Here is a 25719-nt window from a genome sequence, read left to right on the forward strand (position 1 = left end):
AAGGCAATTCTTCAAGCTCATCTGGAATCTCTGCATCTCTTGCAGTTGCAGCACTTCAGACAGAATCTAAGTGTGGATGAGATCAAGCAGGACATTGCTGATCTGAAATCCTACAATGCTGAGAAGTTTGGATTCAGTCATACCTTATGGTACTATGCAAGATTTGTTGGGGAGACTGAGGAAAGAATCTGATGTTGACAAGAGACTGGCCAAATTGGAATCCAGAGTTCAGATCATTGAAGACTCTATGGTCACCATCCTTCAGAATCAACAAACTCAAACAAATCTACTCATGCAGCTGGCCAAAGCACAAGGCTTGACCCCTACCCTTGATGATAACAAAAAGGGGGAGAATAAAGGGGAAGGGGAAGGAGAGCCATCAACAACAGTTTAAATATCTCAAGTGCTAGTTCCTGCCATCACCACTTCTCCAATTATTCAAATCAAAGGAAAGCTTGATGGAATTGATCTAATCCAGATAGCAGCAGCTGAATTGCAAGTCAAAGAGCAAAGGAAGAAGATTGATGAAAAGATGCAACAAATTTTTGGTTCTACTACTTCTCAATCACAATCTGTGAAGCACAGCACAAAAGTGGAATCAATTATTGTGGAGCTCAAGCCAGTAGGGATGAATAAGGTTGGAGAGACTTCTTCCAAGAATCTGAAACCTATGGTTCTCAAGCCCAATAACAGATCCAATAAGGACTCTACAAAGAATCCTCTAAGCCTTGCTCAGATGAAAGGAGTTGATTTTCCTCTTCCAAAGGCTGATGAAGACAAGCTTTTGGGTAGAAGTATCACAAAGCTCAAAGAGACCATGGATGTGGCTGTAAGGAGGAACATGGCTATTATCTTCAGAGAGGGAAAGAGCATATGTGTGATGCAAGGACATCCCAAATTCTCAATAGCCAAGAGGGAAGAAACCAGAAGGTTGAAGGAAGAAGCCAAACAGCTAAAGTCAAGTCAGGCTGAAGAACAGAAAGAAATTGAAGACAAAAGTGAAGATGAAGCTATAGGGGACATGGTTGATACTGATATGGAGGAAAGAAGTAAGGAAAGAGAAGAATGGCAGATAGGGAACAGAAAGAAGGCCAATGCAAAGAGAAAGATGGTAGATGAGACTGAAGAAACCCAATCAATATCCAAACCACTACCCTCTATTCCTGAACCCATTGTGCCTGACCCCTTCATGAACATTCATGGTGAAACAATCATTCCTAAGGAAGAACCAATTGATTGGGACACCATCAAATTGCCTACCTTCTTAACCTCTTCTCCACCATCAAAGAAGCAGAAAAGAAGAATCAAATCAACACCCTCTAAAGCCTCAATCAAATTCACACAGAAGCCTAAGCCTAAGCCTCAAGCCTCTAAGGATGATTATGTTCACATATGTGACATAAAAGAATTTTCAGACATTGAACTCTATCTGGATGAGCTGGAGGAAGTAAGGGGAATAGCTGCCTACAGACAGCTACCAGAAAGACTAGTGTTCAAATACAAAGGAAGTGGGGAAAGAACTTGGCCTCTCTACAGGATTCTGAATGAAGGCTACTCCACCTTGGTTAGAGTCTACTCAGCCATACAAAGGGATTCTGGCTTTACCAGGACTGCCAAGACTGAGATTCTCAATAAAATTGCCAACATAAGGAAAACTTGGTGGGAGCCCAATGCCTTGCCTAGAACATTACTCATTCAAGAAAGAGGAATTACAGTTCACAAATCACCTCATTGGTTGATGGAGTTTAGAGACAACAAAGGAGTCAGAAGATTTTTCAGAATTGAAGATCAACTCAAGATTGCCAGTAATGAAACTCTCAAGGATATGCAATCTAAGTTGGACATCAATGAAGAAGATGAAGCTGAATTCTACAGACAACTTCAACTTCAAATAGAGGAGAATGACAGGAGGCTAGGAAAGAAAACAAGGAATCAAATGAAAAGAAACTAATCTGCTCAGGCTAAAGGAGCACCCTTGGAAACAATGTAATTCTTCAATTCCATCTTAGCATACACATTTCTGTAGCACTTTTGAATTTCTGCTTTATTACAGTTTATATATTTGTCAAGTGTTTTGTTATCATCAAGCTAAACCCAAATTTATGCCTATAGTTCTAAGTAGACATAAATAGGGGGAGATTGTTAGGAATATGTGTATTAGTTTGATGATAAGTTAAACAAAACACTTAAGTAGAAATCTAGTGTTTGTAGACTCAACGGATAAGACCATCTTGGCTATCCGTTGAAGGAGTAGCTTTACTTAGCAATAAGTTTAGTATTGTAGCACATTCATTCTCTGGATTCAAGTTGTAATTCTTACAGTTTTGTCTTCACTTGTAAACTTGGTGATATATAAACCAAGTAGCAGCTAGTAATTAGACAAGAATTTTCCAGAGCTGTTTAGAAATATCCAGAGAGAAAATCGTCTAGTTTGTACTAGGAAGCAGCTGTGATTTAATTCTTTGAATCACAGATTTTCTGAAATAACACATCTCTGGTGGAACAACAAATCCACCATAAAAGTTTTTAAGTTCTTTGTGTTCTTTACATTTGTGTTTGAATATATATCTGTCTGTATTAGCTTCAAGTAATTCACACACTTGTTCTCAAAAACACTTAGCCTTGATAACTGCTCAAAACTTGAAAAAGTTTTGAGATTTACATTCAACCCCCCTTCTGTAAATCTCATTGTTAGTCCACTGGGAATAACATTAGTAAAGTCTCAGTTTGATTGCAGGACTGTCTACGAAAAATAAAAAAGTTTTTACAGAAAAACTTACTTAATATAAATACAAATGACAGAACCTGCTATTTCACCTCCAGAGCAGACCACATGTATATCTGATAAGAAAATGACTTGCTTCTTTGTAGCGCCAAAGGCTTCTTCGCTTAGCTCAAAAGACTTTGTTCTTCCATCAGCCAATGCATCCTTTTCCCATGTCCACAAACGCTTCAAGGCAGAAGAATAATTTGCACCCATCTCAACAACAAGCTTTGGTTCAACATCTTCAACTACTTTATACGTCTTCTTCATTTTCTTAGAATGACCTTTCTTGGCTTTCTGAAAACAATGTACGTGAAAATAGTAAGAAGAAATATACTACGTAAGAACATGCCATTTATGTACGGAAATTACCATGCACAAAAATATTCTAACATTTGGAGCTGACAAAACATCAAAAGGGCTATTGTTTCCTATTGCTACCAGGTTTTGGGGCCATCCAATAAAAGTTCCTATGGCTTGTTCCAAAGTCACAATTTCATCACCAATAGGAAATGGAACCTTAACATCACCTTTAATGACTTGAGTGATCGACACTCTTACATTATCTTCTCCAAGTATTACTCCATGGATTTTCTCTTCACATCCTTCAGGAACGATTACTTCATCAGTCTTTGCATAAGCTACAATGTTGCTCCGCGATCCAATGGCCAACTTACAAACAGCACTACCGGAAGCATTCACATTCACTTCATCATATGTCTCATTTTCAACAACCCTACAATTTTCATCCTCACCAACTACCTTGTTAGAAGCCTTAAGTTCCTCCCCAAAATCAACAAATAAAGCATCAATCATTTGCACTTTATGAACACCTTCATCCTCTTGAACATGAAAAATCTTCCTTGCAGTCTCTGGTGTATCAAGATTCTTTACACCTTCATCCACATCAACCCCGCTAGCAGAATGACAACTTACTTGTTGGGAAGCGGGTTTCAGACTACAGTCTTGATGAACATGCTTTGTCGATTTCCCTGCTCTGAGCTTTTTAAATCCACTTACAATTTAATTTTTATTTTTCTTTTAGTGACCAATGCAGATATTGAGTCAGATTATTGATTAAGTTGAGGTCAGAATTGTAGAACATTTGCCTAACTAGACTACTTGATCTCATTCTTGTTTTCCTGGACATGGTTACATCAATTTCATATTCAGCCAACATGTCATGTTTGATCCTTAATTCATTAACTACAAGCTATGTGAGAGTTCAATTGGATGTTGTATTTTTCGATTACCTAACTTCTCAATTTAAGTACTATTTTGTTTGTGTATTGTCGGATTAACGTAACTTCTTCATTTGATGAGGCAAATATTTTGGTTTCCCAATTTGATTGAGAATTTTTTTTGTTTGCTAGTTTGCTGCTATTATGATCTATGGTTTGCAATTCTTTTGGATTGATGTTTTGGTTGGTTTTGTGGGGATTTGACATATTCAGCTCATTTTTTATTACCATTGCCCAACACATAACGGTTATTTAGTAAAACCGTTCTCTCAAATATGTTCAGACAACAATGCAGAAATAAAGACCATTATGTCTTTGGTGTTTTAACAACTTTTTTCACCCATACTGTTGTCTGTTATCTTTGACAGAATTACACTAAATATTATAAGTTAGTAAATTTGGACGGAGATAAAAATATAATCAGGGGAAAATAATAAAAAAAATTATTGGAAAGAACAGTTAAGTGTTGCTGTCACAATGTACAAAACTGTCTTCTAATAAGGATTTAACTAACACTACATTTAACCGTGGTCTATAAACTTTCTTTTTAACGTTGGTTTATCGGGACCGTTGTTTGGTAGCAAATCAGACAGGGGTTATAATACACAATTGTCTGAAACACACAACTCACTAGGAAAAACCATTGTCTGAGGTTACCATAAGTCAATTAACTAACAACAGCCTAAATGTGTTTTGTAAAAAATGTAAGACAACACTTTTGTAAAACAACTCTTGTCTGAGTCGATGAAAGGACACCATATAGACAACAGTTTGAAAAAACATCAATAACTGTTGTTTGTGGTTTTCCTACACAACAGTTTGTGTCTACAAATTAAAATACCATTGTTTGTATTTTTAAGACGACAGTCTTTTAACCGTTGTGTATCAACCGTTGTATGAAGCCATTTTTCTTGTAGTGCATGCAGGCCTATGAAGTAACGCGTGCATCCATTAGAGATTACCAAAAATACGACTATAAATATAATTTTTTGAATAAAATATAAGGTACGTGATAAATTTATTTTTCCTAAATTTTGGCATTTAATAAAAAGTGCGTATTAAATTATCAGTATAATGAAACACATAGTTTTTCAAGAAAAACATTCTTTTACAGGGACAAAATTGGAAACTTAGATTCAATATCGTTTGGAGTGTAAGGCTTTTAAGGGGGGAGTGATGGTTTTTTATTTCATTCTTTTTTTAAAGTCTAACAAAGATTACTTATACCGGATCATTTTGTCAAAACCCTAAACCCGGGACACCGTACATGTCAGTGGCCTCTTACAACTTGAGATTGTAAAAAACATCAGGCGCTTTGTCAGCTCTAAGTGCAATCTCAATTGCTTTTGGAGGTAAACATAATTGTAGGAAGTAATACATGGGATATATGACAATTTATGTCATAAACTAATACAACTTTATGATAAAATAATCAAGTTATATTAAACTGTAAAATAGCGCCCACCGTCAGTGATATTGAAAACTACAACCCAATCATGTATTTGCAATCATATACACGATACGTGAGTGTCTTTATATGTAAGCGCACATGTGTTGCGTAGTGAAAAAATATTTGATATTTAAGTCATTACAACTTATCAAATAAGATAAAATATAAGAATTTAACAAATGTTCACAAATACCTATACAAATCATAATATTTCGATATATATTTGAGTTATATTTTATGATATAGCACACATCTAAGAATTATTTTATCTATTATTTTGAATTTTTGTATGAATGTGCATAACCAAATTATGCACCGATTGTTGTAAAAACATTATAACAACACATACCATGAATGAAAAAAAGAGTGATAAAAATCAAATAAATATTTCAAACACATTGATACACAATTCTCTATCATGCCAATAAGATAACACGTGCCTCCATTAGAGATTATCAAGAACGCGACTATAAATGTAATTTGTTAAATGAAATATAAAGTACCTGATAAATTTGTCCTTTTCTGACTTTTGGCATTTAATAAAATGTACGTAGTAAACTGTCAGTATAATGAAATACATACTTTTGCAAGGAAAGCATTAATTTACAACGATAAAATTTGAAACTTAGATTCAATATAGTTTGTGGGGGAAGGTGTTTTTTTTGGCGGGGGGGGGGGGTGAGGGGGTGTTTGATTTCAATTTATTACACATTCTTTTATCAAAACCCTAAATCTGGGATGGCGGACATCTTGATGGCCTCTTACAACTTGAGGTTGTCGCAAATATCAGGTACTTTGTCAGCTCTAAGTGTAGTCTCAATTGCTTTTGAAGGTAAACATACGTGTGGGATGGAACATGTGGGATGCATGACAATTTTCGTTATAAACTAATACACCTTTACGATAAAACAAGCACGTTAGATTAAACTGCATCTTCATGGATACAAACTACATTTCTATAGCTTTTAAATTAGTAAGAGTATTGTAAATGCATCAACACATGTACAAAGGAGAAAAATTTACAGATATAATCAATGATAATATAAATCAATCCTAGTGGTTACGTACGATGCACCATGTACCAATGCACATTTCACACCAAAATCACTATGCAGGGATGAAATAAAGTTAGCTGAAAAAAACTTTTTTAAGAATCGTACATAAGGATTTTCCTTGCATATAGTTCAGTCATTTATGTTAATATACTATCGAGTTTAACTTTTATACCTAATGAGCTGTAAATGACAATTTGTACACTTTGAACAAAAACACAAGGAAGTCGGTTTACGCTTTCATAAACATTGTCCATAATTTCGAACACGAACGCACAATAAAAATAAAGTTAAATAAAAAAAGCTTAAATACGTCTTACACACACCAGATATTCACAATACACCATAAATGGCCTACTACCACATTTAAAGTTGATGTTGCCATTGGTTTTGTCGGATTTGCCATCCCTAATTTGGTTAATTCAACATTATCATTATTATGTTGCCTTAGACATTAAAACTCTGTTGATAAAGGTTGTTGATAAAGGTTCAAAATGTGGTTATGTTGTTGTAGTATTGAGAAAGTGTTGCCATATTTTTACTTTAAAAAATATTATTCCTGACGTGGCAAACTAGGGCCCACAAAACTGACGTGACACAAGTGCTGATATGGCGCGTGTGGGGCCCACTTGTGATATATTTTAACTTAAGCTAAAATTTACAAAACAAATTAAAATTAATTATTAAAATATAAAAAGTTAAATGAAAAATATAAGAAAAGCACACAATGGGATTAATTTGTTCCCACTGATTTTGCAGCAACAAATATAATTTCCAATTTACCATCATGCCCTCCAGTTTTCAGTTTCATCAAAAAATTCAAGAACGGAAACACAGTAAAATAACTCGAACAAATATCACACACCCACTCTCCTCTAATTTAAATCCCCAATCCAAACCCTAACAAACAATTCATTTCTCCTCAGCGCCGCTCTCACAACCAAATAGACAACCGACTTGAAGAAGAACCGTAAGAAGTGTGGCCACATCAGCGTCGGCCACGGTCGTATCGGAAAACACCGTAAGCATCCCGACGGTCGTTGAAATACCGGAGGCATGCACCACCACCGCATCCTCTTCGACAAGTACCATCCCGGTTATTTCAGTAAAGTCGGTATACGTTACTTTCACAAGCTCTGTAACAATTTCTACTGTCCAATAGTCAACATTGTTAAGCTCTGGTAAATGGTCTCACAAGATGTTAAAGAGAGTGTTGTTGATGGTGATAAGGCTCCTGTGTTTGATGTTACTCAGTTGCGTATTTTAAGGTCTTTGTTAAGGGGTCTGTGTCACAACCAATTGTCGTTAAGGCCAAAATTGTTTCGAAGATTGCAGAGAGGAAGATTGAGGAGGCTGGTGGTGTTTTTGTGCTTACTGCTTAGGTTTGATTTGGGTTTTTCATTGATTAAGAAGTTTAAAATTAGGGTTTTAATTTGGGGCTTCATCCGGGTTTATCGGGTTTAAATATTGGATTTTGAGTTTAAAGTAGTTCTATCTCTTATCTATTTGATATGTGTTTTAATTTGTATGATGCTCATATTATGTTTTATTTCATATGTTTTATCTTGCCCCGGACATGTTTGATGAAATGTGTGATCCATTTATTCCCCCCACATGTCAAACCAATTTATCGACTTTTCGTCTCTTTGGTATTTGATTCTATTTAATGGACATATTAATGTTTAATTTCTTTTTTTTGTGTTTTGATTGCTCTTACTGTTATGAATGATACTTATAATGTTTATTTTTTTGTGTGATTATTATTATTTTAATATGGTAGCAGGAATGGAAAATTAACTTGGTTGAGCTTTCTATTATGTTGATTTTTGTTATGCTCTTTTTTTTGTTTAGCTTCTTCGTGTTAGTTGTTGTAATACAATACTTCAATTATATTGTTGTCATTATCAGCGGAAAGATGAGTGGGATCTTAAAAAAGGTGGTAGTTTAATCAGCTCTTGTAGGACTGACTGAGGCAAGGGCAAGGAAGACTTGGAGAGATTACAAATTCCTTTGATGGTATCTCATAAAGACAATCAGAAGATACTCTGTTCCGCATTCACCGTGACTGTGGTAGGTTACCATTAATTTTGGGCTTTGTGACATCAACAAAAATTAATTTTTTGAGTCCTGCATAGTCATATATACAATGCTACTGCTCTTTATTTCCCATACAGATATATACATAAAATATAAATTAAGTTGCATAAAACATATAAAAGTCATCAGAGGGTCCAAAAGATCATTTTGTTTGGGCAATTAGTAAATGGACTTAACCAGCAAAATATTCGACATGTTTCAAATTTCAATGCGTGACTGAGCTGTTACAGTAACCTCGTCTGCTGATTTAATATATGTCTACGATATATTAAGCAATCTTGGCTCTTTCTAAATGAAGTCTAATATTGTTATATTTTTCTTCGGAACTATAATATATAAAAGATTGTATACGCAAAAATAGACATGGCTGCTGGCTCCAAAGGAATCACAGCTTTTATCATCGACAAAGGAATGGTTGGGTATGCCTTCTGCACCTTTTTCATGCACTTTTCCATGTGCACAAGCACAGGTAAAAAATATATAGATTTGTAATGTCTCAGAAGTGGACTGTAATATAAATTATGAGAAACAAATATATAATGTGATACAATCTATCATAAGAACTTGTTTGGTTCTTTCAGTTTTTACTTGTAATTGGGTGACAAAAGGTGCTGGTTTTTCTGATGAGTAAATAAATGCATTGTATCTGAAATTATTAAGTAATGAGTAAATAAATTATTAACCAAAGAACAGATAAAAGAAAAAGAAAATGCAGTAGTGAGGTCCTATTTAAGCAGGCCTGCATTTCTCCGGACAATTAAAATCATATCATATGGTAAGACAGTGCTTAAATTTTTGTATGGAGCATATTTGATTATGTTACTTTCAATTCACTGCTACAGACTGCATATATGATACACTCTTTGACACTTGAGACATTTGTGGTTCTGTACGCTGCATATATGATACACTCTTTGACACTTGACACAATATGGTCATGCATATTTGATTATGTGTGAAGCAGACAAATTTAGCTTTCCGTGACATCTTAAATACTCTTTGACACTTGAAACATTTGTGGTTCTGTATGCTGATCAATAAACTTAGGTTTAAAATATCAAAAAAATGTATGTGCTTCCTTAACCAGTTCTTTACTGTTTTGGTGAATCTTAGGCCTTGATCATTAGAGAGTATATGGTTTTTCTGTCATGTTTTAAGCATTTAATTTTTGAAGTAACAACCTATTGTCATCTATGATGAACTGTAACATGACAAGAAAGAGGGTCACCTGCAAATATACATGCATGAGGAATACATAAAAAAGAATAATAAAATAATTGGCAGTGAGTTCAGATCATTATTATCTAAAGGTTGTGGTAAAGCTAATTCAGTTGCATCCATTTTTCTATTTCTTTGATCATCTTACTCCACCAATTTCTAGTTGTAAAAAAGATGAGAGCAGAGCTAATTTTTATCCCTGCGCCTGGAGCTGGTCATTTGGTATCTGCAGTTGAGTTTGCAAAGCTCCTTGCTAGTCGTGATGAGCGTATTTCAATCAGCATCTTGATAATGAAGTTTCGTTTTGACTCCACCACAGGAGCGCTTCCTCGGAACCTTAAGAAAGAGGCTCATGAACGCATAGCCTTTGTGGACATTCCTGATTTAGATGAGAGCACTCTGACAGAGCTCATTTTTCTACCAATGATATCTTTCTTCACTTCCTTAATTGAGAGGCAGCAGACACTGGTAAGACTTAAGAGATATAGTTATGTTAGGTAATGAATTACACACAATGTTAGGTAATGAATGTGTTTTTATGTTTTTCTGTTTTTCTTGAATTATTTATTGTTGTGAACAAAGTAAATCAAATCTTGTAGAGAAATGTGTTGATGCTGGAATTAAACATGCAACAATGAAGAGCACATATCTTTCAAAACTCACTTAATTTTATATTAAAATTAAGAATATTTTGTTACAAAATTTCTAGGCTCTTTGTTGATAAAGAGCTTAGCTTTTTCCTTAAGAGAATACAGGATTTTCCTTATCTAAATTGTTACATCTAACAAAGGACCAGTGTTGACTTTATATGATAATTAACTATTGTTTTACACAATGTGTAATAAGAGATGCTATTCACTTTAGTAAACTATCACTATTCATTCCATTATTAGGAAAAAATATATATTCCATTTCTGGCTTAGCATATGTTTGCATACTCTGTTAACTTTGATCTTCCTTTGTCAGTTAATCTTCACCCTTGATCTTGCACACTCTTCAAGCTTTTTGTAGACTTGTCATTCCAACTGGTTGGATTGTTTGTTGATTGTTAATCTTGGATACTGAACTGGTCTGCACCTTGTACTTTGAGTTTTATCTCGAGATCTCCAGTTTGGTATATAGAGAACTTGACATCTCGATAAGTATATTGGCTTATCGAGATCTCTCATAATTCTATAGTTAATTTGACTTGTAGAGGTCTCTGAGTTTTCTATAAGAGAATTTTGGCTTGTCGAGATCTTTCCACTTCATGTCTTCACTTTGGCTTATAGACATCTCTGAGTTCTCTAATGACTAATTGACTTGTCGATAACTCAAAGTTCTCTAGTGATATTTGACTTGTTGATATCTCAGAGTTCTCTAGTGATAATTGACTTATCGATATCTCAGAGTTCTCTAATGATATTTAACTTTTCGATAACTCAGAGTTCTCTAGTGATATTTGACTTGTCGATAACTCTGAGTTCTCTAGTGAAGAAATGACTTGTCGATATCTCCAATCTTCATGTCTTCAATTTGGTTTGTCGATATCTCTGAGTTCTCTAGTAGCTTTCCTGACTTCTCTATAAGTTATTTTGGAGTTCTCGTATAACTTCTCTATAATATTAAATCTGTGACTTGTAGGAATCTTGACTTAGAACATTTTTCTCAAAACAGATTTATTCAACTCCAAGCTTCTTTATAATTCTTCTGAGGCATGATCTTCTTGATCTTCTTCCAGATAAAATTCTTAGGCTTGATACTGTTTAAAGAAAAAGACTTCAGTCTGCTCTTTGACATTTTATAGACTTTAAATTTTACAATACAAAATGCAAACTAAGATTACAATACAACTTACTTAGGGTTGTCAATTTGACTTAGTCTTGTTATTGTACAGGCATGTCTTGCACAACAATCTCCCCCAATTTGTGGGAAGATTGCTTAACACAAATCCATGCCTGTTAACAAGACTAACCCCAAGTTATGATGGAAACTAAGATTAAAAAAAATTGACACAATTACAACTTTTATACATTAGGAGATTTACAGAGTTTAAATGGTTACAAGCATCAAGTAAAGACTATTTTCGCTTCTGCTTCTTTTCTAATGAGATCCTTTAAGTAGGGCTGTGCAACGGTCGGTTTGGTCGGTTTTTTACGATCAAACCGGACCGGACCATACATAACGGTTTTACAAAATATCAGACCGGACCAGACCGTTTGAAATTTCGGACCAGACCAGACCAGACCGCAAGTTAACGGTCCGGTCCGGTCGGTTCGGTTTGAAACCTAACTAAATACATAAATATAAAATTTATTATTTTTTAAAATTTAAAATACAAATATTACATGTAAAATACAAATTTGAAGATATTAATTATAAAATAAATATATAAAGTATAAATAAACTTAAGTAATTAATATATATATACATAAAAATGGTATATAATTATAATAAATATATTAATATATATTGAAACGGTCCGGTTCGACCTTAACGGTCCGGTTTGGAGATGAAAACCAGGTCGAACCATAAAATAACGGTTTTTATTCATACCAAACCTAGACCAAGTCGAACCGCCAAAAAAAACCGTAAAAAGCGGTTTGGTCGGTTTGGTCCGGTCTGGTTCGGTCGGTTTGACTTTTTTCTGCTCACCCCTACTTTAAGTAATCAAGAATTTCAATTTCTTCTATAGTAGGTGTCCCGCTTAAAACTTCTAAAAGTTTGAGTCTGTCTACCTTTGGATAACCACTGTCTAGTAAATCAATCCTAAATCTTGAGAATTTGCCAGCTTTAATGTTTAAAAACTTTCCATCCTTAGAGATTCTGCTCATTCCTTTGGCCTTGAGTTCTTCTGATCTTCTTATGAACATCTCATTCTCCTCATCATACTTCCTTACTCTTTCTTCATATTCAGCCTCATTCCTTTTTCTTCTTTCCTCCCTTATAATCAACCACTCAGCCAAAACTGATCTCCATGCTCTTGTAGCAGTATCTTTATCTTTTAGCAAGCTTATCACTCTCTTGATTTCTGTGGGAGAGAGAATCCATTAAAGCACAACCAAGGAATGTGAAGGACCCATCTTCATAGTAAATTCTAACTTCCCTTAGAGATACAACCCAAACTCTGACTATTTCCTCAGCTAATTGTTGAAAATAATCTTCATCTGAGATGCACCAATTTAAAGGTAGAAAGTCATTTTGCTTGAAAAAGTTCCAGATGGCCCTTTCAGTAACTTGTACTTTTTCAGTATCCTTAGCCTTCTTAAGTTTCCTCCCAACAGTTTTGTAGTGAATTTTGAGTGAATGCTTGTCTAAAGGTAAGTTTGTGATTTTCTTGAGAGATGTTTGGTTTGATGTGATTGGTGTTTTTAGGATGGTGTTTGCAGTTTGTTTGTATGGAAACTTTGGCTTAAAGGTTAGAGGTGGATTGATGATTGAGGTTGTTGGCTTTGGAGGTTGAGCTTGAGATGTTTGGATTTTTTGGGTTTGTTGTGGTTCTGAGCCATCATGCCTTCTCTTGTTTCTTCTCTCTTCTCCTATTTTCTTGTCACCTTCCTTCTTCTCATTCTGCTTCTCAGTGTTACTACCAGTTGCTCTAGAAGATTGACTTGGATTTGAGCCAAAAGGTTTTTGTTCATCATGCTTCTGCTCTTCATCATCCTTGTCACTTCTTAGATTAAATTGAGTGGATGGCAACATGGTGTCAGCATTTCTGAGATACCTTTCAAGAATCATGATCATTTCTTCATCTTCAATTTTCTTGATCTTTTAATAGTTCAAGTCAGATTGAAGAGTCATTATCAGTCTCATATTCCCTCTCACACAATTCTTAGGCACATTGAGGATTTTGTTCTTCTTGGTCTGTGGGCAGATGTAGGACACTCCTTTGCTTGGATATAGATATGCTTCAGGAAAAGCTTCTATCTATGCATATTTAAGTTCATTAAGAAGTTGAGTGTCCTCTGTTATGACTCTATGAACTTTGTCAATCATCACATCCAGCTCAGATGCCCTTAGAGTTCTGAGATTTGACATAGAGACTTGAAGGAATCTGTCTACACCACCATCATTAATATTGACAACAATCCTCTTCTGTAGATGGTTATCGACATTCACCACTACAGCCCTGACTTGATTGATAGTTTTAGCCAATGCTCTTTTATATGTGATGAAGTTATTTTGAAGAGACATTCTCAAGACTGCAAGAAGTTCACTGAATTCTTGATCTTGATTTGGTCCTTCTGTAGCCTTGATGAGTCTTTCTTTGCCAACATCAACTTGAGCACTTGAGGAGCTTTGACCAACCTGAATAAGCTCTTTGGATTTTTCTTGAGCATCCCTAGATTGTTGAATCCTAGCCTCAATATCCCCATTAGTCTTGGTGACAGGCATGAGTAGGGGAGTTAGAATTTCTGGCCTTATTTGTTTAGGTAGTGAGGGTAGTGGTATGTTGAGTTTCCCCATAATGGCTCCCAAAGCAACAAAATTTTGCATTTGAAGATGCTTGTGAGAATCCACCAGGGTTTTGATGTCTGATTGTTGACTCTTGACTAGAGAAGTCAAAGCTTGAACTTGAGCATTGAGAGATGCATTGGAGGTCTTTAGAGAAGCTACTTGTGTCTTGAGATCTTGAAAGTCTTGAGGAGAGGAGCTTGAAGTAGAGAGAGCAGTAGATGGTCCAAATGTAGCTTGCACATGTTTCCGAATTTCATCCATGACCAAAGGTGAATGAGTGTATCTTACAGTGTGCATTTGATCCAACTTCCACCTTGTGTCATTGGAGTTTGTGATGTGATCTTGAACTACCTTGTGCAAGGCTACAAAAGAGCCTTTCAGCTGTGTGACACTCTTATCAATCCCACTAAGATCATACCTTAACATTTATTCTGAGAAGTTTTTAAATTGGTTTTTAATCTCAGTCTAAGAGGGGATGATTTGATCCATCTTTTCCCTGACCATTCTCATAATCTTGTCCTGATGTCCGTTCAATGTGATGGCATCATTGATTTGAGCTTTGTAGACATCATTGATAGTATCATACACCTCTTGGGAAGTTAGAGATCTAGCATTGCTTCCCAGAATGGTGATGTATTCCTCCCTGAATTTAGCTAACACAACATTCAATTCAATGGTGAATTCCTTATCCAGCCAAGCATCACAGTTAGCATCCTGACCAGCTTCATCAATAATTTTTGCTTAATTTTCTTCAACACCAGCCTGGTAGGTGAGCATGATAGCTTGGTAGTCCTGATTTGACATGTTGGATGTGAGTAGCTGTTGTGATATTTGTGCAAGGCCTCCAAGTTGATCAACCCTAAGATCTTCAATGGTAGAAGGTTGATTTACAGTGTCTTGAAGCCATTGGGAGATTAAATGTTGTTGAGATGTTGAGGGTTGAGGATCAGAACCACCTGTGAGAGAAGTCACAGTTTTACTCACAGATTGCTCTGTGGTTATAACAAGTTGTTGTTCCTCGCGTGTAGTGGGAACCTTTAATTGAATTGGAGGGGATTTGACTGGGTTACTATCATGTGCACCAGTCTCAAACCCTTATGCTTCTTGCAAAGCATTGTCACATGAATGTGATAAACTTTCCTTTCACATAGTAGGGTCATTGGCAATTGTACTCCTAGCATCAACTGCTAATGCAATTTCTACTAGGGTTTTGAGGGGATTTGTTCCTTGTACAGGAACCTCCAATTGAATTGGAGAGAATTTAGATAGCTCCCCCTCAGGAGTACTACCCTCAAACCTAACAGTCTGTGAAACTGATTTGCACATGAAGGTGCATTTGTAACATCCATGGGGTCTTCAGTAAAAACTGATGAATCCCCCATGATTTTGATGGTGTCATCAAGGTCTACCCCAACTAGTAGCCTCTCACCATCTGATTGTAGTGTATGGGTGGTGAGCAAGGTTTCTTGAACCAAGTCACTTGATTTAGCTTGCACTTGAGAAATGGATTCAAGTGCTGTAGGTGAGGAAGAAATTTGTGAGATTAAGATTTGTTGCTCAGATTGAGTGTTGGAAGCTCCCCCTGAATGAATGAGGGAGCTTCAATAGATGTGCTCTCACAGTATTTGTCATCCTTATTTCTCCTGCCATACACTTGAATTTCTTCAGGTGTTGGCTGTGTAGATCTATACAGGGTGCATTGGGGTGAATGCTCTTTTCAATAGACACATCATGTTGAGAGAATGTATCTGTTTAGTCCCCAGTTTTACAACTGCATCCTTCTGGGAGGATACAGAGGTGGTTTGAGTAGTCAACTCAAATTTCTTACTCTTCTTAGTCCTCTTGACCAAGGGTGACTTAGCTTCTGTTTGTTCCTCACCACTCTTATGCATAACATTCAAGGTTATCTCCTTTCTCTTCTTTTTATGCACTTCACCCTTTTGAGAGGATGAAGTGGTTGGTTTCCTAGCTGCTATTGGTAGTGAAGGAATAGGCTCAACATGGGTAGGTTCCTGTAGATGTGCCTATGTTTGTGCTTCCACGGGCTCAGGAACCATTGTTGTACTAGGTTGACTTGCACTGGTTCTCATGTCTGGCATAAAATAAGGGTAGGTCTTAAATCTTTCAATTATGAAAGGTGTTAACTTAAGACCCACTGGAACCTTATTCTTAGTAAGAAGTGATCCAAATAGAATTTTGGACATTTGCTTATAGTTGCCAATTAGTGACCTATTTACTCCTTCAAGCATATGTATGTCATTAACTTTATGGTTTAAAGCTGACATAATGAATCTAGGTAGAAAAATTTCCTTACCTCATCACTCCAATAGCATTGTTAGCCTGGTGCTCAATTCCTCCAGTATGTAGTGTCCTACATTGATTTGTTTGTTGTGAGCCATTGAGTAGACCGGTTTCTGGACAACACTTGATATGTTATCAAACCCTGAATTCCTGCAGGTGAATGCCCTTATCACTGAATCAAACAGAAAGGACCATTCCCTCCTTAGATGATTCTTGTTCATACTGGCCAGGTTGATCTTCTCAGAGTTACTGATGAAGTCCATGAATTCATACAGCTCATCCTGACTTGGAGCCTCCACCAGCTTTTCAGTAGGAATTCCCAATGCCATATTTAAATCATTCTCAGATATCTCCACATGTTGGCCCTTAATTGTGCAGTTTATCACAATTATTGCAGCCTGGTTTTTATGCACAATTATCCTTGTTGTAGCTTTGTTCCAAAAGTCCCCTAACACATCCAAGTACAACACAGGATTAGCAGTTAGAGCCCCTACAAAGTAGGTCTTAGACAAGAACTTGACAAAGCATTGGAAAGTCTCAGGTGCTTGGTTTGCATCTTAAAATGCAAGAAAATTAGTCTCCTTTGGGATGAAGGGAACAATATTGTTGGCTGCCATTGTTATGAGTATGAAGTTTAGTGGATAAGAAAAATTAGTGAGAAAGGAGTGAAAACGAGAGAGAAATCGGTTTTGGATTGAAAAGCTAGATCATTTGAGTTCTCGAAAGATGTAAGTATGTATATGTATCGAGATGTCTGGGTATTTATAGTAAAAGCAAATGACTTATCGAGAAGTTAAAATAGACGTTTAGGGTACACTTATCGATACGTCAATTTGAAAATGAATTACATATCGAGAAGTCATTTTAAATTACTCTTTTAGAGAAAAAAATTAACTTATCGAGATGTCAAATAAATACCTAGTTTGTCCAAAATGGACTAAATTTTATTCCAATTTTTATTTGAATAAATCAAAATAAAATCAGAACAGTTTTGCCAAAAGTATTCTACCAAAATAATTTATTGAATTAAATTATTTTATTTCTGAGTTATCTATAAGTCTAAAAAGATACTTGTAGAGAACTCTGTAAGTTTACACTTATAGAGAACTCTATAACGACTTATCGATAAGTCATAATAAAGCTTATCGAGAAGTCGCTCGAGAAGTCAGTAAATTGACTTATCGAGAACTCACTCGAGAAGTCTTAAAATGACATGTCGATAAGTCAGTTAGACTTATCGAGAACTCAGTTCTCTATATACTTTTGATCAATTTGATTCCGCCTTGTGTTAATTTTACATAGTGAAGATGTAAATTAACATTTAGACAGTTTACTTAGAATTTAAAAAATTCCAAGTTGAATTTGTTTTTGAAAAATAAATATGCAGAGATTTCTGAAATATTTATAATTCATATTTTAGTTAATTTCCAATTAAATCAAATTAATTTTGATTTACTAGAAATTAATCTGCTGCAAAACATTAGCTGGGTTCTTGCCTTAGGATGAATAATTAAGCATTCCAATTTCACCTACAAGTCTAGTGAAAGTTACTTTGTCCAAAGGTTTAGTAAAAATGTCAGCTAATTATTTTTCTGTTGGAACAAAAATGAGCTCAATGTAGCATGTTCTCTAATAAAATGGTACCTTACATCAATGTGCTTTGTTCTAGAATGATTAACTGGATTAGTCACTATAGATATAGCACTATTATTGTCACACATGATAGGAATTTTGTGTAACACTAGGCCATAATCCATTAGCTGATTTCTAATCCAGAACACTTGAGAACAACAACTTCCTTCAGCTATGTATTCAACCTCTACTGTGGAAGTTGATACAGATTGTTGTTTCTTGCTATACCAGGACACAAGTCTTTGTCCAAGAAATTAACAGCTTCCACTAGTACTCTTTCTGTCAACCCTGCATCCAGCAAAATCTGCATCTGTGTAACCAACCGATTCAAAACCAGTTCCCTTAGGATACCATAATCCCAAGTTTGGAATGCCCTTCAAGTATCTGAAAATCCTCTTTACAGCCATCAAATGTGATTATTTTGAATTGGCTTGAAATCTTGCACACAAACATGTAGCAAACATGATGTCTGGTCTACTTGCAGTTAAGTAAAGCAATGATCCAATTATCCCTCTATAACTTGAAATATCTACACTTTTGCCCTTTTTATCATCCAACTTTGTTGTTGTAGACATAGGTTTAGATGCATGTGAACAATCAACCATGCCAAACATTTTCAATAAATCTTTGACATACTTAGTTTGGCTGATGAAGATTCCATCACTTCTTTGACTGACTTGAAATCTCAGAAAGTAACTTAATTCCCCCATCATACTCATTTCATATTCACTCTGCATAAGCTTGGAGAATCTTTGATAAAGCTTTTCATTTGTAGAACTAAGATGATATCATCCACATAAATCTGAACTAGGATCATATCATCACTATGTTTCTTGTAGAAGAGAGTTTTATCTATATTACCTCTGGTAAAACCATGTTTAAGTAGGAATTCTGACAATGTATCATACCAAGCTCTCGGTGTCTGCTTCAGTCCATATAGAGCCTTGAGTAATTTGTACACAAAATCTGGAAATTCTGGATCTTCAAAGCTAAGTGTCTGTTGCACATAAACCTCTTCTTCTAGCTCACCATTTAGAAAGGCACCCTTAACATCCATTTGATACACTTTAAAATTTGGATGTGCAGCAAATGCTAGAAAAATCTATATTGCTTCAAGTCTTGCAACTGAAGCAAAAGTTTCACCATAATCAATTCCTTCTTCCTGTGAGTGGCCTTTTGTAACCAACCTTGCCTTGTTTCTGGTAACTGTACCATTTTCATATATCTTGTTCCTGAACACCCATTTTGTTCCAATTATATTTCTGTTCTTTGGTGCAGGAACTAACTCGCAAACTTTGTTCCTTTCAAACTGATTCAGTTCTTCCTGCATGGCAGATATCCAATCAGGATCCATTAGAGCTTCCTCATTTTTCTTAGGCTCTACTTGAGACAGAAAGCATGCATGTAGGCACTCATTAGCAGTTGCACTTCTAGTTCTCACACCAGCAGTTGGATCACCAATAATTGCTTCTCTAGTGTGACTTCTATCCCACTTCCTTGTGTGAGTTTGTTGACTTGTGCCTTCATCATTTTCTTCATCATTGGTATGACTGGTAGATCCTTCTTCTCTTTCTCCCCCTGAGTTTGTACTATTAAATTCATGTGTTTGAGATGAGCTTCCATTCCCATGATTTTCTTGTTCAATAGTCTCTTCATTCATTATCTGTTGTGCATTGACTTCATCTTCTTCATCAAAATCACTATTAATGTTGAGGTTTTCAAATGCAAGGGCTTCAGCTTCATTATAATCAAGACATTCCAAGCCTGGACACTTGTCATCATCAAAAGTCACATATGTGCTTTCCATAATCTTCTTTTGATCAATTACATAGACCTTGTAGGCAGTTCTCTCCAATTAATATCCCAAAAAAATGCTTCAAAAACCTGTGAGTCAAATTTTCCCATATATTCAGAGTTGTCTTTTAAAATGTAACACTTACTTCCAAACACATGAAGATGCTTTACAGTAGGCTTTCTTTTAGACAGGATTGAGTAAGGTGATTTTCCATGAGCCTTGTTAATGAGATATTTGTTTTGAGTGTAGCATGCAGTGGTAACAGCTTCTTCCCAAAAACTTGTTGGCAACTTGGCATCTTGCAACATTGTTCTAGAAGCCTCTACCAATGTTCTATTCTTTCTTTTAACTACCCCATTTTGTTGAGGTGTTCTAGCAGCAGAGAACTCTTGAACAATGCCTTTATTTTTGCAGGATTCACTTAATATTGTATTTCTGAATTATGTTCCATTATCACTTCTCAATTTCTTTACATAGTTTGATCTTCTGCCTGTTTTTCTATCTTCTTTATGTGCTCAATTATGATGTGTGGAGTCTCATCTTTAGAGTGCATGAACTCTATCCAAGTGTATCTTGAGAAATCATCCACCATCACAAGTGCATATTTGTTCCTTGAAATTTATAAGACATTTACTGGCCCAAACAAGTCAATGTCAATAAGTTGCAATGGTGCACTTATAGAATTCACAGTTTTTGACTTGTGACTTAATCTTTTCATTTTTCCTTTCTGACAGCCTTCGCAAACTTCAACTTGAGCAAACTCCAGATTAGGCATGTCTCTTACTAACTCCTTTTTGACCAAGGTGTTAATTGCCTTGAAATTCAAGTGAGACAACTTTTTATGTCATAGCTTGCTTTGTTCTTCTGATGCCTTGGTGTAGAAGCAACAAATACCATCCTTATTTGTTAAGTCCAAGTCTGCAACAAACAAGCTTCATTTCCATACTCCTTTTAGAGCAACTTCATTAGTTTTCTTGCTAATGAAAATACATTCTTCTTTGTCAAATAGAACTTTAAAACCTTTGTCTGCAAATTGACTGACACTGAGAAGATTTACTTCAAGATCAGCTACCAATGCTACATCATCAATGACAACATTTCCAGAAAAAATCTTGCCATATCCCATTGTGAATCCTTTGATGTTGTCTCCAAAGGTCATCAAAGGGCCAACCTTCTCCTCAAACTGTGATAGCAGGGCCTTATCACCTGTCATATATCTGGAACATTCACTATCTATGGTCCATATGACCTTCTTTATTTTGCCCTGCACATAATGAGTTTTAAGTGTGTTTAGCAACCCAAGCAGTGTTGGGTACTTTCTTCTTATTAACTGATTTAGCAGAAGTAGAATGAGTTATTTCAGATAAAATAAAATTCATTGACTGTTGTGCATTTTCTCTATCTGTTGTAGACCCAATTTTTGTTTCTTTGAGGTCTACTATCAGCTTGTGACAACTTTTCATCACTTTCAAGTTGCAAGGGATGCAATCAAACTTGTCACAGAATGAGTAGGGATCATTTGCATCTGCTTCATTATATTTGCAGGCTCCTTTAACTGGATTGCTAACAACCTTTTTTCAAAGGTGAGTTAGGTGATTCATAGAGCCACATTTCTCACATTTCTTTCTTGGAGCATCTGCAACATAAGCAAAATTGTTGCTTTTGTTTATCCCAATTTTCCCATTTCTATTTTTCTTCTTATTTCTTGCATCTTCAGTTTTGGTTTCTTTGACAGGTGTCTTGGAACCTTGGTTGTCCACGAGATTCTCTTCAGCTTTGGAAGATTGAGTTGCTTCTGCATTTTTCTTCTCATTGTCTACATCAACAGTTTCTTGCTTGATAATCAACTCTTCTTCACTGAAGTTAACTTCACATGCCTTGAACATAGGTGAAACAACCTTTTTCAGCATTGCTAGAACATTTTCATTTTCTGTTGCTTTTCCTTTGTCACCTATATTTTTCTTCTTGCTGTCCAAGGCATCATAATCAAGACCAATAGAAATATTTTCATATGTCTTGTTTTTCTCATGGTATTTTCTAACCAACTCAGATGCATTCTTGAAGGACTTCAACTTCACTTCATTATTTTCCAGCTTCTCCCTTAATACTGCTTCAATATCACTTGCACACTTGAGCTTGTTTAGCAGATATGCATTATCTTGTCTCACAGCTTCAAGCTTTACCAACAATAATTCAGCTTCTTGTTTCTCATTTTCAAGCTTCTCATTTATCTTTGTTAGTCTGTTAACCTCTTCATTAGCAGCAACCATACTTGTATGAATGTGAAATATTTATGTGCTCATCTTCTCTACAGTTTCCTTATATTGACTCACAATTAAATCAATGATAGTGGGAGTTGGTACATGTGATTTTAAAGAGGATGACTCTCCTTGATCCAAAGCCATTAGTGCATAATTTCCAACTTTCTCATCTTCATCATTATCAGAGTCATCCCAACTCCTTCCCTCTACGATATAAGCTTTGCTTTGCTGTTTCTTCAAAAGAGCTTCATACTTTGCTTCCAGTTCAAGATAAGTTTTGTCTTTCTTTGCTTTCTTGGGTTGCCTGCATTCTATAGCATGGCCTAGTTCATCACAGTTATAGCACCTTATCTTTGATCTGTCAACAGATCCAGTTTTGTAACCATTTTTGCTATCAGATGTGTACTTCCCTTTTCCTTTCCAGCTGCTGTCTTTGTTAAATGATTGTCCTTTACCCTTCAAGAACCTTGGCTTCTTTACTTTAATGTTAAAGAACTTTCTTGTCAGATAGGCCATTGACTGATCAAGCTCATCAAGTTCATCTAGGGTGTAGAACTCATCTTCTTCCAATTCCAGAATGACATGTTCATGTGAATCATTATTTATTTGCTCGCTTGCTGAGGCAACTGGAGTCTGGGATCTTGGCTCATCATTAGAGGTCTGGCCTTCATTGACAATTAGAGCACTTGAAACATCTACAACATGCCCTTGACCAGTTCTTAATGATTTCCTCTGAATCGTCTCTAATTCATATATTTTTAGGATTCCATATTGAACTTCCAGTGTTATTCTGCTCAAGTCTTTCCCTTCTCTGATTGCTGAAATCTTCTATTCCAAATGATCAGGAAGTGTAAGCAAAAACTTCAAGTTCACTTCTTTAGCTTCATAGTATTTGTCATGGAGCTGCAAGTCATTTATCAGCTTGTTAAACCTTTCAAACACATTAGTGATACTTTCTTTTGGCTTAGCCATGAAACCCTCATACTGTGAAATCAGTATCCTTCTTTTATTAGATCTAACTTCCTCAGTTCCTTCACACACTATTTCAATCTTTTCCCAGATCTGCTTAGCAGTGTCACAGTTGACAATGTTATTGTACATTACATTGTCAAGTGACTCTATCAATATTAGCTGCAAGCCACTATCTAGAGAAACCTTTTCTTTCTCAGGCTCAGTGTACTCAGAAGGATCTTTTGGAGCATAATGAGCTGGAATGACCATATCACCATCTGTAGATTCCTCAACTCTAACCATAGGAGTGAAAGGCCCATTTTTTAGAATCTGAATGTAGAGTGGATTAACCATCCTGATAAACAGCAACATTTTCTTTTTCCAAAGAGTGTAGTTAGCGTTGTCAAAAGTAAGGATTTTGATGCTACTGATTTTCTGTGTATTCATTCTTCCAAGATCTTGAATCTGTTTGCTTTTAGATTTTGCTCTGATACCACTTATTAGGTAATGAATTACACACAGAGGGGGGTGAATGTGTTTTTATGTTTTTATGCTTTTCTTGAATTATTTATGGTTGTGAACAAAGTAAATCAAATCTTGTAGATAAATGTTTTGATGGTGGAATTAAACATGCAACAATGAAGAGCACGGATCTTTCAAAACTCACTTAATTTTATATTAAAATTAAGAATGTTTTGCTACAAAATTTCTAGGATCTTTGTTGATAAAGAGCTTAGCTTCTTCCTTGAGAGAATACATGATTTTCCTTATCTAAATTGTTACATCTAACAAAGGACCGGTGTTAAATTTATATGATAGTTAACTACTAGTTTACACAATGTGTAATAAGAGATGATATTCACTTAATAAACTGTCACTAATCATTCCATTTTAGAAAAATTATATCTTCCATTTCTGGCGTAGCATATCTTTGTATACTGTGTTAACTTTGATGTTCCTTTGTTAGTTAATCTTCACCCTTGATCTTGCACACTCTTCAAGCTGCTTTTTGTAGACTTGTCAATCCAACTGGTTAGATTGTTTGTTGATTGTTAATCTTGGATACTGAACTGGTCTACACCTTGTACTTTGAGTTTTACCTTGAGATCTCAAGTTTGGTATATAGAGAACTTGACATCTCGATAAGTATATTGGCTTATCGAGATCTCTCATAACTCTATAGTTAATTTGACTTGTAGAGGTCTCTGAGTTCTCTATAAGAGAATTTTGGTTTGTCAAGATCTCTCCACTTCATGTCTTCACTTTGGCTTATAGACATCTCTGAGTTCTCTAGTGACTAATTGACTTATCGATAACTCAGAGTTCTCTAGTGATATTGGACTTGTCGATATCTCAGAATTCTCTAGTGATAATTAACTTATCGATATCTCAGAGTTCTCTAATGATATTTGACTTGTCGATAACTCAGAGTTCTCTAGTGATATTTGACTTGTCGATAACTCTGAGTTCTCTAGTGAAGAAATGACTTATCGATATCTCCAATCTTCATGTCTTCAATTTGGCTTGTCGATATCTCTGAGTTCTCTAGTAGCTTTCCTGACATCTCTCTAAGTCATTCTGGAGTTCTCGAATGACTTCTCTATAACATTAAATTTGTGACTTGTAGAGATCTTGACTTAGAACATTTTTCTCAAAACAGATTTATTCAACTCCAAGCTTCTTTATAATTCTTCTGAGGCATGATCTTCTTGATCTTCTTCCAGATAGAATTCTTAGGCTTGATACTGTTTAAAGAAAAAGTCTCCAGTCTACTCTTTGACATTTTTATAGACTTTAAATATTACATTACAAAATGCAAACTAAGATTACAATACAACTTACTTAGGGTTGTCAATTTGACATAGTCTTGTTATTGTACAGGCATGTCTTGCACAACAAGTTACAACAATTTTGAAACAATCCAAGTCTGGTAAGCTTGGTGGATTTGTTATTGATATGTTATGTTTATATGATTGAAACAGTCTAAGTCTCGTACTGTTTATATGCTTTATTAAGCTTTTAAAAATTGAAACTATTTGAATAAAACTATAATTTCTGCAATAAAATTACACTACACTAGTTAATTTATAATTCCATTTAATTTGTTAACATTTTTCATATCATTTTCTATACATGCAATAGCTGAACCACAGAAGTGCATGGCCGATGAATAAGTGGAATTTGCTGATCTTGATGGCCGGTAGAATTTCTCGGAAGTTATTTTAATCTATTTTTGTTCGAAGATATTTTTCATTGATTTTTTCTTTTGTTGTATGTTGGAAGTAAATGATTACTATAAATTAGGTAAAAGATACTCTTGTAATTAATTAGGTGAATTGGAATCAAGGTTGGTTTGGATTATTATACAGTAAATTGTTAATGTTGATTTAGCTTTCGGAAAATCATGTAAATCAAATGTGAATTCTTTTTTTAAATTAAAAATTTTCCATTGCTCATGTAAAGTATTGAATGATTTCCCCACATATGCTGATGTGGCAAAGGTGGGCCCACATGTGATGA

At 35.3% G+C, this 25719-nt stretch overlaps 1 protein-coding gene and 2 pseudogenes across 3 annotated transcripts; 2 read left to right on the forward strand and 1 right to left on the reverse strand.

Moving 5' to 3' along the window:
- Positions 1-25719, reverse strand: part of LOC141696512 (xanthotoxol synthase-like) — a 66008-nt pseudogene that overhangs the window by 38763 nt on the left and 1526 nt on the right.
- LOC141697487 (large ribosomal subunit protein uL15y-like) lies at positions 6194-8199 on the forward strand (annotated as a pseudogene).
- LOC141697648 (UDP-glucosyltransferase 103-like) lies at positions 7483-25305 on the forward strand. Of its 3 annotated transcripts, XM_074502139.1 has the most exons (5): positions 7750-7889; positions 8416-8577; positions 8947-9023; positions 9986-10290; positions 25081-25305. In XM_074502139.1, the coding sequence occupies exons 4-5, from the start codon at positions 9997-9999 to the stop codon at positions 25174-25176; spliced, it is 390 nt and encodes a 129-aa protein (XP_074358240.1). In that variant the 5' UTR covers positions 7750-7889; positions 8416-8577; positions 8947-9023; positions 9986-9996; the 3' UTR covers positions 25177-25305. The 3 variants fall into 3 exon arrangements, with proteins under 3 accessions (XP_074358242.1, XP_074358240.1, XP_074358241.1); XM_074502140.1 differs by lacking the exon at positions 8947-9023; XM_074502141.1 differs by lacking the exon at positions 7750-7889 and adding an exon at positions 7483-7621 and having other exon boundaries at positions 8416-10290; positions 25081-25301.

This window comes from Apium graveolens, chromosome 11 (assembly GCF_009905375.1).
Source record: "Apium graveolens cultivar Ventura chromosome 11, ASM990537v1, whole genome shotgun sequence".
Classification (NCBI taxonomy): domain Eukaryota; kingdom Viridiplantae; phylum Streptophyta; class Magnoliopsida; order Apiales; family Apiaceae; genus Apium; species Apium graveolens.

Excerpts from the sequence above, each read along its gene's own strand:
- LOC141697648 (XM_074502141.1), top strand. The coding sequence starts at position 9,997 with ATGAGAGCAGAGCTAATTTTTATCCCTGCGCCTGGAGCTGGTCATTTG. Across the intron at positions 10,291-25,080 it reads TTGAGAGGCAGCAGACACTG|GCATGTCTTGCACAACAAGT; the intron begins GTAAGACTTAAG and ends GTTATTGTACAG.